General features: G+C 37.3%; 1 protein-coding gene across 4 annotated transcripts in view; it reads left to right on the forward strand.

Annotated features, from left to right (window-relative positions):
• Positions 1-12,516, forward strand: part of Nsmce2 (NSE2 (MMS21) homolog, SMC5-SMC6 complex SUMO ligase) — a 236,172-nt gene that overhangs the window by 129,799 nt on the left and 93,857 nt on the right. Inside the window, exon 5 of one of the 4 annotated variants that reach the window (XM_074069206.1) lies at positions 2,051-2,109. The exons of the other annotated variants lie outside the window; for them this stretch is intronic. Coding sequence (XP_073925307.1) covers positions 2,051-2,109 — 59 coding nt within the window. The remainder of the gene's footprint in view (positions 1-2,050; positions 2,110-12,516) is intronic. 4 annotated transcript variants of the gene reach the window in all.

The following is a 12,516-nucleotide window of genomic DNA, read 5'->3' on the forward strand; positions in this document are numbered from 1 at the left end:
ACTAAGTATATATATATATATATATACTTATATTATATAATATACTTATATATATATTATATAATTATAATATAATTATTATTATATATATAATATATAATATATATAATATAATATATATAATAATATATAATATATAAGTATATATATAATATATAAGTATATATATATATGTATATATATATATATATAGTGCACTTTTCTATATGAACTTGTAATTTACAACAAATAATTAAATGTAAAACAAGTTACCAAAAATACGGGTATATGTATTTTATATCAGTAGCACATGTGTATTTGTATATTATATAAATAGGGGTATATAATATAAATTTATATTTATATTGATATATTAATATGTGTGTGTTTTATATACATAGGAAAAGATCTGGAAATATCAAACTACTAATGGAAGTCAAACTTGAGATAAAGAGGAGTAGAAAAGGAGCAAAGGAAGAACTTAGACATTTCCCTTTATATCTCTGTAGTTAAATTTTTTAAATAATCATTATTATTGGGTGCTCAAGTGGTAGAGCACCTACCTAGCAAGCCCCATTGTGAGAGGGAGAGGGGATCATTATTCTTTCCTTTTTTATAATCAGATTTTTTAAAAGATCAACCTTCTGTCTCTACCCCTAGATAAAAAGTGTTCCCTCCGTCCTGTGCTACCACATGACACAGTACCTTTTTCTTTTTAAGTAAATGTATCTTCTTTGCTAGACTTACATGGTTTCTTAAAACATGTTTATATTTCTATATCTAGTAGATCCTGGTACATAGTAAAGGGACCATAAATACTTGATGAAAACTGAATGAGTAAATGTATCTTCTGAAGAACATGGGATGAAACATTTCCTTATAGGCTCTTGCTACACGTTTGAATATTATTTGTACCTGGCACAGCAGTGGGCATAAAGTTGGCACAGTAAATATAGGTTGATTTGAATTTAACCAACACTTTGTGGAACTGCAGACAAATGTGGATTCCACCATGTGGATCCCTCTTGCTCTCAGAAAACAGGGAAATGAAAATACCCTCTGAAAATTATTCAGCTGAGAAGTGAATACCTAATATATTAAAGCAAAGAGAAATGATGTGATCTTAAGAGATATGAAGAGACCTTGAGCAGTAAGGTAATGAGTAAGTACCCTCATTATAACCTAATTGAGGGTATTGGCATCACACACACACACACACACACACACACACTATTCATCAGAAGAACATTTGCTCTGTCTCAAACAGAAAAAGAAAAGCTATTAATGTGAATTGTTATGGTACCTAAAAAAGTACTGTCAGACCAATAACACCTGCCAGAGTGAGGGAAGTATCCAGTGGGCCCGGCAAATGGGTAGTCCTGTTTTAAAAGAATGGCAGAGCTTCATTCTGTGTCACACTGAAATCCTGCATAATCTCAGCTTCCGTGCACACTAAGCCTTGATTTGCATTCCCAAGGAGATAGATCACTGTAGGCTGCTACAAATGTATTCTAATGTTCACTGTGAATTAATAATGTCACCTTCGCACACGCATGCACACACACACACACTCACCAATTTCTGTGAGTTTTGTTAGTGTGAATCTGCGTAACTGGGTTCTGTCAGTGAGAGCCGGCATCCGAGTCTCCAGGCTCAGCAAGGTAAATACTACCTTGTAGGCATCCACTGGTGGTGCTACTGTGGATTTCCCAGGTGATGCTCACCCTCTTGTCATGCACCACATTTCCTTTCTGTTCCACACTCCACCAGAATAATTCTTCCCAGAAGTAACATGTTTAGAACTTCTAATTGCACATTTCACCTAGAGAGTACTTAGAAATATTATCTTGGTGACAGTAGACTTTACTCTCCTGGAGAGTATTATTTGTTCAGTTTTGCAAATTCCACACTTGTATGGATGAATGGAATATGAATTGTGGATGCCTTTTATGCGGACCTCCAATGACTTATTTCCAGTGCTGGTTTCATAGCATCTCTGGCTCTCATCCCATTGTCACTATTGATCCTGATGTTATACTCAAGTCTCTCCCTGACCTGATTTGTCTTGCAGTAGTGAAACCCAAAGAAAATGGAAGATACAATGAGTTGGATCAGATTAAGAACAAGAATGTAAGTAGAGCAGGCAATGAATGAGAGTACAGATTTCTTTTTCCTTCCATTCTCATCTGTGTCTTTTTCTTCAAAACAGTCCCAATCGCATTAGAAAGGACTTCAGTCTTATGCAGTATTATGGAAGAAAATAAAGCACAAGTTCTCTGTTACTTGTTCAGCTTATCTGTGAATTTAACAGAATTTAAACTACATTCTGATAAATCATTACAGTGATTTCTTACCAAAAGGTTATCAGAGCAGAGGGCAAAGCCCACGGCAACTCTTACGCGAATCTTGGATTCTTTTTAATTGGATATTGTATCCAACAAGTATACTATTATGTGGGACTTTGTTAAATACCATTTGTCACTTTCTTTCCTGTTCTTCTCTTGCTCCCACAACTTCCAGCCAGAATCACTAAATGTCACTGTGAATTTATCAGAAATTTATCTAGAGCAACATACACGTATATACATATACATGCATATGTAAGATATATAAATATGTTTCAATAGTAGATTGACTTCACCAAAATTTCAGATTGGATGGGTAAATATATAATCTTGAAAATACTTATTTTTTGCAAACTAGGTTCTTAAAAATGTACTAGTTTTCACAATCACAGTGTTCTTGATACAATTAGAATTCTACAGCAAAATAAAACCCTGTGTGATTACCAGTACATGTAAGGAATTCACTAGGCTCCTGTCTATTGTAGTTGTTATTACAGAACTATTCTTGTTACTGATGTTTAACGGCATGGGAGTGCATTACTACTGTACAGGTGATGTGGACCTATGGACCATTCCTGATTGTTTAGATACTGATTGACTAGTCAATGAACTCTCCAGGTCCTCTAATCAAATTCACTATCCTGTGGCTTCCCTTTTGCCTTGGCTGAAGGATGATGCTAATGAGGAGGCAGGTCTGTTTGCATACCTGTGAGCAGGTTTGCTTCCCAGCCAGAAACATCAAGGCTGGAAAATCAATAGCCACCCTGTCAGCTTGACTATAATGGATGCTAGGCTAGGTAGAATCCAAAGCCAAAAGCAAACTGGTTACCGCCACTTCTAAGAGTTACTTAGTGGATCAGTGTCAGTATCTTAGATGCACAACTTAGTGTTTTAACAGCAAACTAGGCATTATGTGTTATGTGCTGATGGAGAAATTTTAAAGGTTTTTTTTTTAAAGAAGAGAAATTATAGTCCCTTGCTTCAATGAATACTTAATTAGGAGAGGACAAACATGTTCAACATTGAAAATGCCTAGAACTCTAAAAATTACCTATATTTTTCAGAACTTACACTTACACATTTTATTGTCCAGATTCCTCCAAATATGAAGTACATAAACTATAATATAATTAAAGGCATAAGTGAGAGAAAGGTGGTCACCTGAGAGATGTTGAGTATTTGATCACTGATTCCTGCCCATAAGCCCACCCTACTGCCTTTCTTTTTCTTTCTGTTTTTTCTTCTGTTGAAGGTCAGGGTCTTAACAGGGATTCACTAGACTGAACTGAAAAGGCAGCTAGGCTGTGGAACAGGGCTCTTATTGAGCAGCATTAGGTCATGCTGAAGTGTAGTTTCAAAACTGTGCTACTATCTTTAGACTGGCATTCTCTGTCATGAAGCCAGCCTTGCACATACTGGCTGCATGAGGACCTTATCCAGTAGCGGTAAGTGGCAGAGGTTTCTTTCTCTGTTCTGCCTTTCTAACTGCTTTTTCTGTCATGATGAGTTCTTCTTCAGTCTCCTGCAGCCCTTTTAACTCCTTAGATTTTTGTCCCCTTTTGGTAAAAATTTACCATAAAGGCTTGATACCATTAAGCAAAGCCATTTATGTGTGTGGCATATAGATAATATATCTTGTTTTCATCAGTGTGTAATATAATTAGGAATATCCCATTCTAACTAAACACATTTCAGTAGTCATATTTCTTACATTTTTTAGGGTTGTTGACTCTTAACATTCTGAGTGTTCATGAACCCCCTCATACCTATTTATAGATCCCAACTGGGTTCAGATCCCTGTGCCATGATGGACTTCCAAAGTTGTCTACTTCTGTGGTAACTGTTCATATTTGAAATCATAGTTTTTCACCAAAAGATTCAGTGAATGCCTACTCTGTGCCAGGAACTATGCAGGACACTGAGATACAATGAAAAGACACTGCTCTACCCACAAAAAAAAAAAATCATTCTAGGTAAGAGACTGACAAGTAAATAGGCATGCAGGATAGATTTAGTAGGAAGGAAAGTACAGGATTTGGGGAGAATGTCAGACAAGTTTTTAATTCATCTTGAGGTATCAAGAAATTCTTAAGAGTGATATCTGAGTTGCACTCCCACATTGAAATCAGAATGCAATATACAAAGTCAAGAGAGATGTAGACTTGTATGCTGTGTTCAGAACTTGATTTTTAGAGGTCTTAGATTGAAGAGTGATAAGAACTGATCACTGAAAAAGACAACTCTGACTAGAGCTTGGAGAATGCCTGGAGGAGGCAGGATTGATGGCTGAGAGAGAGTGCTCTTAAGCCAGGTAAGCAGTAGCAATAGTAGTGCTTTTAACCAATGTATGGATAGCATGGATGAAAAAGATAGGACAAGTTGAAAGGTGAATTGGAGACTGAATTGATTCCTTTAGCACATATTTGTTGTGCTGCTGTGTTAGCTACTCCATTAGATATGGTAGTGAATAAGAGAGACAGATCTCTGTCCTCAAGTCTAGTGGCAGTGACTTCCAGGCTTTGAGAGTGGATAGCTCAATGGACAATGATTTCATTCATTATGCAGATGGAACAGATAGGTTGTTCCTATATAAACAATATTCTGGTGGAGGAGTTCAAGAACTACTAATACAGATGACAGTTGAAGTGAGGAAGTGGATGAGCTTGCCCAAGAAATGTGTAGAATGAGAGGAGAGGAGGCCAGGAGGACTGGACCTGGAAAACCATGAAGAGAGAAGAGAACAGAGAAGAGAACAAGAGAGTGCAAAGAGTATAAAGCATGTTCTGAGATGGAGCCAGTGACACAAAAGAGAAGAGAGTAGTGTGGCAGCAACAGTCAGCTGCAGGACATTCAGCAGTGGATAGGCTTCGAAGGTTCAAGATGTGAGCTGAGCTTACATGTTGAACTTCATGTAGTCATCACCATCTGGACCACCTAGCCCCTACTGGATATCCTCTAAACTGTCCAAACAAATTTAATGGAGGAAAGTCCTATCACTGCTTACTAGGAAGTGGTAACGCCTACCTTCACAAAGCCATAAGAGCTTATCCCATGCAAAACAGAGAGACTCTGACCAATGCTCACTACTGCCCCCTCATTTTACAGTACCAAACTAGAGATCAGGGTGGACTACAGTGCAGCGATGGAAGAGGAGGGGGAACAAGTTTTGAAACTTCTGGAGCTTTTAGCAATCACACAGCTGTTATAGAAGAGATTCCCCTACTCATAGCCCAACACATACTATGCAGTGTCTCTGAGCTCTCCTGTGGCTGACTCTTGGCGAAATCAGGCCAGCTGTAGAAAGGACATTGATGGCTGATGTGGGTGACAGTGGTAGACACTGAGAGAAGAGTAATCTCTGTGTGTGTGTGTGTGTGTGTGTGTGTGTGTGTGAGCATTGGGGTTTGAATTCAGGGCTTCACACATACTAGCCAGCACTCTGCCATGTGAGCCACTCTGCCAGTCCAAGAAGAATAATCTTTAAGCTGCACTGATTTTTTTTTTCTTTTGTCTAAGCCTAACTCTAAAAGATTCCATTAAAAACCTACAAAACTTTTGATAGAATGCTTTCAGTTCTTAATACTGGTTACCTAGAGACTCTTAAGTTAACAAATACTTCTTGTTTAGGTAAAGGGGTACAAGTTCAATAAACAGTGAATTTACAGATTTTATTAGAGGATAATTCCATGTGCTACAATTTCTTTTTTTTTTTTTTTTAATGTTTTTACGTTTAATCATGTGTATACATTGTTTGGGCCACCTCCCCCTTCCTTCCCTGCCCCCATGCTTCTGGGCAGAACCTGTTCTGCCCTCTTGTTCTCCAATTTTGTAGAAGAGAAATCATAAGAGATAATAAGAAAGACATAGCGTTTTTGCTAGTTTGAGACGAAGATAGCTATACAGAGAGATTCCTAGTGTTAGATCCTAGTGTTGCTTGCATGTGTATTGCAACCTACTTTAGTTCATCCCTACCAGACCTCTTCACTACTTCCTAGTCTTCTTCCCATAGTGGCCTCTGCCACTTTAAGATTACTGTATTCTCTCCTCTACAGTGAGCACATCAACCACATTCAAGTTTTTCCCTATTCCTCCCATGTGTGTTCTCCCCTTAGTGTGTGTCCAATAATATTACTGCATTTGTTTTAGGTCTATAATCCACATATAAGGGAGAACATGCAATTTTTGGCCTTCTGAGCCTGGCTAACTTCACTTAAGATGATGTTCTCCAATTCCATCCATTTACTTGCGAATGACAAAAGTTCATTCTTCTTTGTGGCTGAATCAAATTCCATTGTGTATAAATACCACACTTTCTTAATCCATTTGTCAGTACTGGGGCATCTTGGCTGTTTCCAAAGCTTGGCTGTTGTGAATAGTGCTGCAATTAACATGGGTGTGCAGGTGCCTTTGTAATAACTTGAGTCTCATTCCTTCAGGAATATCCCTAGGAGTGGATCATATGGCAGATCTATGTTTAGTTTTTTAAGAAGCCTCCATATTGTTTTCCAAAGTGCTTGTACTAGCTTACATTCCCACCAGCAGTGTATGAGGGTTCCTTTTCCCCCACATCCTTGCCAACATTTGTTGTTGGTGGTGTTTTTGATGGTAGCCATTCTAACAGGGTGAGGTGAAATCTTAGTGTGGTTTTGATTTGCATTTCTTTTATGGCCAGGGATGGTGAGCACTTTTTTCATGTGTTTTTTGGACATTTGGATTTCTTCCTTTGAAAAAGTTCTGTATAGTTCAGTTGCCCACTTCTTTATTGGTTCATTGATTTTGGCGGAGTTTAGTTTTTTGAGCTCCCTGTATATTCTGGTTATCAGTCCCTTGTCTGATGTATAGCTAACAAAGATTTTCTCCCACTCTGTGGGTGGTCTCTTCAATTTAAAGACCACTTTTTTGTTGTGCAGAAGCTTTTTAATTTCATGTATTCCCATTTGTCCATCTTTTCTCTTAGTTGCTGGGCCACTTAAGTTTTACTGAGGAAGTCCTTACCTATGTTGCTTCCAGAGTATTCCCTGCTCTTTCCTGTATTTACTGTGAGGTTTTGGGTCTGATATTAAGGTCCTTAATCCACTTTAAGTTGATAGTAGTACATGGTGATAGGCATGGATCTAGTTTCAGTTTTCTGAAGGCAGATAACCACTCTTCCCAGCAACATTTGTTGAAGAGGCTGTCTTTTCTCCATCATATGTTTTTGGCACCTTTGTCAAAAATAAGCTGTTGCTAGGAATCTCTCTGTATAGCTATCCTTATCTCAACTAGTAAGAACTTTGTCTTTCTTATTATTGCTTATGTCTTCTCTTCAACAAAATTAGAGATAAGGGCAGAACAGGTTCTGCCTGGAAGGGGGGGGGGTGGGGTGGCAGGAATGCCTCAAATAATGTATGCAGATGTGAATAAATGAATAAAAAAAGTAAGCTCTGTGGGTTCATATCCCAGTCCTATATTCTCTTCCACTGGTCTTCATACCTGTTTTTGTGCCAGTACCATGCTGTTTTTATTGCTATAGCTCTGTAGTATAGTTTGAAGTCAGGTATTGTGATACCTCCAGCGTTGCTCTTTTTACTCAGTATTGCCTTGGCTATTCATGGTCTCTTGTGTTTCCAAATGAACTTTAGGGTAGATTTTTCAATCTCTGTGATGAATGGCATTGGGATTTTGATGGGAATTTTGTTGAACATGTAGATTGCTTTTGGAAGTAAAGCCATTTTTACTATGCTGACTCTGGCAATTCACAAACATGGGAGATCTTCCTACCTTCTTAGTCTTCTTCGATCTCTTTCTTTAGTGGTTTGTAGTTCTCCTTGTAGAGGTCATTTACATCTTTTGTTAAGTTTATTCCTAGGTATTTGATTTTTTTTTTTTTGAGGCTGTTGTGAAAGGAATTGTTTTCCTATATTCTTTCTCAATTTGTTCATTGTTGGTGTATAGAAAGGCTACTGATTTTTGTAAATTGATTTTGTATCTTGCTAAATTAATTAACTAGAGACCAAAAAAAAAAAAACATACAAAGACTCAATGAAACAAAAAGCTCGTTCTTTGAAAAAACAGACAAGATTGACTAGCCCCTGGAAAATCTGAGTAAAATGAGGAGGGAAAAGACCCAACTTAATAAAGTCAGAAACAAAAGAGGAGATAAGAGCAAACACTCTGATGATCCAGGGAATCATCAGAGACTACTTTGAGAACCTATATTCCAATACATTGGAAAATCTTGAAGAAACGGTCAAATTTCTAGATACTTAGGACCATCCAAAACTGAACCTAGAGGACATTAACCATCTAAACAGATCTACAGCATGTAATGAAATTGAAGCAGCAATAGAGTCTCCCAAGAAAGAAAAGTACAGGACCTGATGGATTCTCTGCTGAATTCTACCAGACTTTTTTTTTTTTAATTTTTATTTTATTCATATGTGCATACAATGTTTGGGTCATTTCTCCCTGCTTCCCCCACACCCTCCCTTACCCCCCCACCACCCATTCCCTCTCCCTCCCTACCCCCTCGCTGCCTGGCAGAAACTATTTTGCCCTTATCTCTAATTTTGTTGTAGAGAGAGTATAAGCAATAATAGGAAGGAACAAGGGTTTTTGCTAGTTGAGATAAGGATAGCTATACAGGGAGTTGACTCGCATTGATTTCCTGTGCATGTGTGTTACCTTCTAAGTTAATTCTTCTTGAACTAACCTTTTCTCTAATTCCTGGTCCCCTTCTCCTATTGGCCTCAGTTGCTTTAAATTATCTGCTTTAGTTTCTCTGCGTTGAGGGCAACAAATGTTATCTAGTTTTTTAGGTGTCTTACCTATCCTCACCCCTCCCTTGTGTGCTCTCGCTTTATCATGTGATCAAAGTCCAATCCCCTTGTCGTGTTTGCCCTTGATCTAATGTCCACATATGAGGGAGAACATACGATTTTTGGTCTTTTGGGCTAGGCTAACCCCACTCAGAATAATGTTCTCCAATTCCATCCATTTACCAGCAAATGATAGCATTTTGTTCTTCTTCATGGCTGCATAAAATTCCATTGTCCATTCGTCAGTGGTGGGGCATCTTGGCTGTTTCCATAACTTGGCTATTGTGAATAGTGCTGCAATACACATGGGTGTGCAGGTGCCTCTGGAGTAACCTGTGTCACATTCTTTTGGGTATATCCCCAAGAGTGGTATTGCTGGATAATATGTCTAACAGACCTTTAAAGAAGAACTAATACCAACACTCCTTAAACTTTTCCACAAAATAGAAAGGGAAGGAGTACTGCCTAACTCATCCTATGAAGCCAGTATAACACTCATCCCAAAACCTGACAAGGACACATCCAAAAAGGAGAACTACAGGCTAATCTCTTTAATGAACACTGATGCAAAAATCTTCAATAGAATAATGGCAAACCAAATCCCATAACATATCAGAAAGATCATTCACCATGACCAAGTTGGCTTCATCCCAGGGATGCAGGGATGGTTCAGCATACACCAATCAATAAATATAATACAGCACGTTAATAAAAGCAAAGACAAAACCACCTGATCATCTCAATAGGTGCAGAAAAACCTTCTATAAGATTCAACACCATTTCATGATAAAAGCCCTTAGAAAACTAGGAATAGAAGGAATGTACCTCAACATTATAAAGGATGTATATGACAGACATAAACCCAACATCATACTTAATGGTGAAAAACTGAAACAGTTTCCCCTAAAGTCAGGAATGATTCAACGATGCCCACTCTTCCCACTCCTGTTCAACATAGTCCTGGAATTCCATGCCAGAGCAATAAGGCAAGAAGAAGAAATAAAAGGAATACAAATAGGTAAAGAAATAGTCAAAGTATCCGTAAAATGCAGACGACATGATCCTATACCTCAAAGACCCCAAAACTCCTAGATATCATGAACAGCTTCAGCCATGTAGCAGGGTACAAAATCATGTGCTACAATTTCTAAAGGGAGAATTGAGCACATAGAGAAGCAACAAAATAACAATATTAACAATGAAAGCAAGTACACCCTAGCTAAAAGGAATCAAGAATCTTCATCTCAGAGGGATTACAGGCACCCAGCCAAAAACAAAATGAAAGATGGTACGTGAATGTCTCATGAAGCTGTTCCAAATAAAATGAAAGTGATGAAGAAAGATTCACTCTTAAACATAATCTCACAAAATTGTTTTATTTCAAAGCTGTAGAAAAGATCGGTATCCAGAAGTATGGGGTGGGCTAGAGTAGAGGGAGGGAGGAAATGATTATGTAAAAGGAAAAAGAATAACTTTGTATCTCATTGCCTAATAGCACTCCATGCTAAAAACAATGGAGCATCACCTGAGACATTAGAGGGGAAAGGACTGTTAAATTTTACAAGCAGAAGTGGCACAGAATTGACTGTGAACAGTAGTTGGTAATAGTGGTGAGCAGTGATGTTAATGACCAGTGATTCCTCAAAAAGAATATGTAGGATTGTAGTGGCTCATGGCCTAGCTAGCATGAGGCCCTGAGTTCAAACCTCAGTACTGTCTGCACCAAAAGAATGTAACACACAAATAACTGGGATCTGCAGTTACAAGTGTTTCTCAATAACTTGGCAAGCAGGTTGAAGATGAGATACCAGGGGACCCCAGTAAATGCTGTTTTATTACATCAGCAATGAAACTTCTGATAAAGATGGTTTAAATTTCATCCACAGCAGAGTAGAAATAGGAAGAATAACTTCCTGAGGTACTCATTCCTTGTTGGCTAAAGAGGAGGGAAAGACTTCCCTAATGTGGGGGTGGGTTGGATGCTTAATGAGCCTGTCTAAGAGAGCTGGGAGAAAAATTCTTAATTGATAACAGCTAAGGGGTGGAAGAAGAGACACCATTTGGAAACATAAAAACAAGAATATAGTCACAGCAAATGGAAAAGGTTAGGTGCTACTGTCACTGTAATATTGAGGCAAAAAAGTATTATATGATACAGTTTTAATATTTTTACTGTTAAAAATGTAATAAACTCTGGCAAAGCAGCAATCCTGAAACTTTCTTTTCATCAAAACAGGTTTTTGAAGTGTAAGGATTAGAAAAATACCACAAGTGCTGTTGCAATTTGGAACTCATTTCTTTCAGAGCAGATAAATATCCACATGCACCAAAAGATACAGAGTACTGTACTCAGTAAGCTTACTGTAACAGCTGTACGGAGCATTTATATCCTTCAGAAAGTATATAATTTACCAAATCAATTAAGTAGAAGATTTATACAAGGCCACAAAGAGAATTTTAAGGGACCTTACAACATTGCCACATTCTCTGACCACAGTACAGAAAAATCCACTCTTCTGTCAAAGTAGTAACCACTTGAAATTTAAAAAAAGAAAAACTTATCTATAACTCAGTGAAAAGATTGTCAACACTGTACTTAAAACCAGTTTAGAAGTTACAGCAAGAACGTACATGACTTATCAAAAGGTGAGGGAGGGAGAAGAGTTTATTAAAATTGTTGTATATAAGAGGAAAACTATTACTTCTTTTAGCTAGACAGCATAAACATAAATGAGTTAAACAGCAATGCAAGGGAAAAAAACAATAAAATAAACTAAGGATAGGAAAATGAAAGAATTAATAATGATAATAGCAGGAAATAATAAATTCCAAAAGCAGGAAAAATAGAAGTAATAAGGAACTGGTTTTCTAAAAAATGAAACAGGGACACGAAGATATAAAGAAAGTATGAAATTAACAATAAAAAGTAGATAAACAGAAGATGGGAGGGCCTTTTTAAAAAACTATGGTTGAAAGTAATAATTTTTAACTGTGACACTAAATTCAATCTGCAAAATGAAGAACCAAAAATAATTTTTAAAAATAACTAGAATTGGGAAAAAGCAGGATTTAAGGAAAAAAATACGACTTCCCCCCAAATGCAGATTTTAGACATGTTTATTGGTAAATTCTGTCCCACCTTAAAGAAGATAATGTATCCAATGTATCTCAAAGCATGAAAATTTCCTAGTTGATTTTATGAAGTTAAGATGTCTGATCAAATTCTCTCCCCCACCCCATCTTTACTGAGGTGTAATTGACAATATTTGTATGTATATGTTTAAGGGCTGTAGTTTGCTGTTTCAGTGTGTAAATTTACATTGAGAAGTAATCTCCCACTCACGCTAACATATCTAGCACTTACATCATTAACATTTTTTTCTGTTCTTAAATTT

This window comes from Castor canadensis, chromosome 3, assembly GCF_047511655.1.
Source record: "Castor canadensis chromosome 3, mCasCan1.hap1v2, whole genome shotgun sequence".
Taxonomy (NCBI): Eukaryota; Metazoa; Chordata; class Mammalia; order Rodentia; family Castoridae; genus Castor; species Castor canadensis.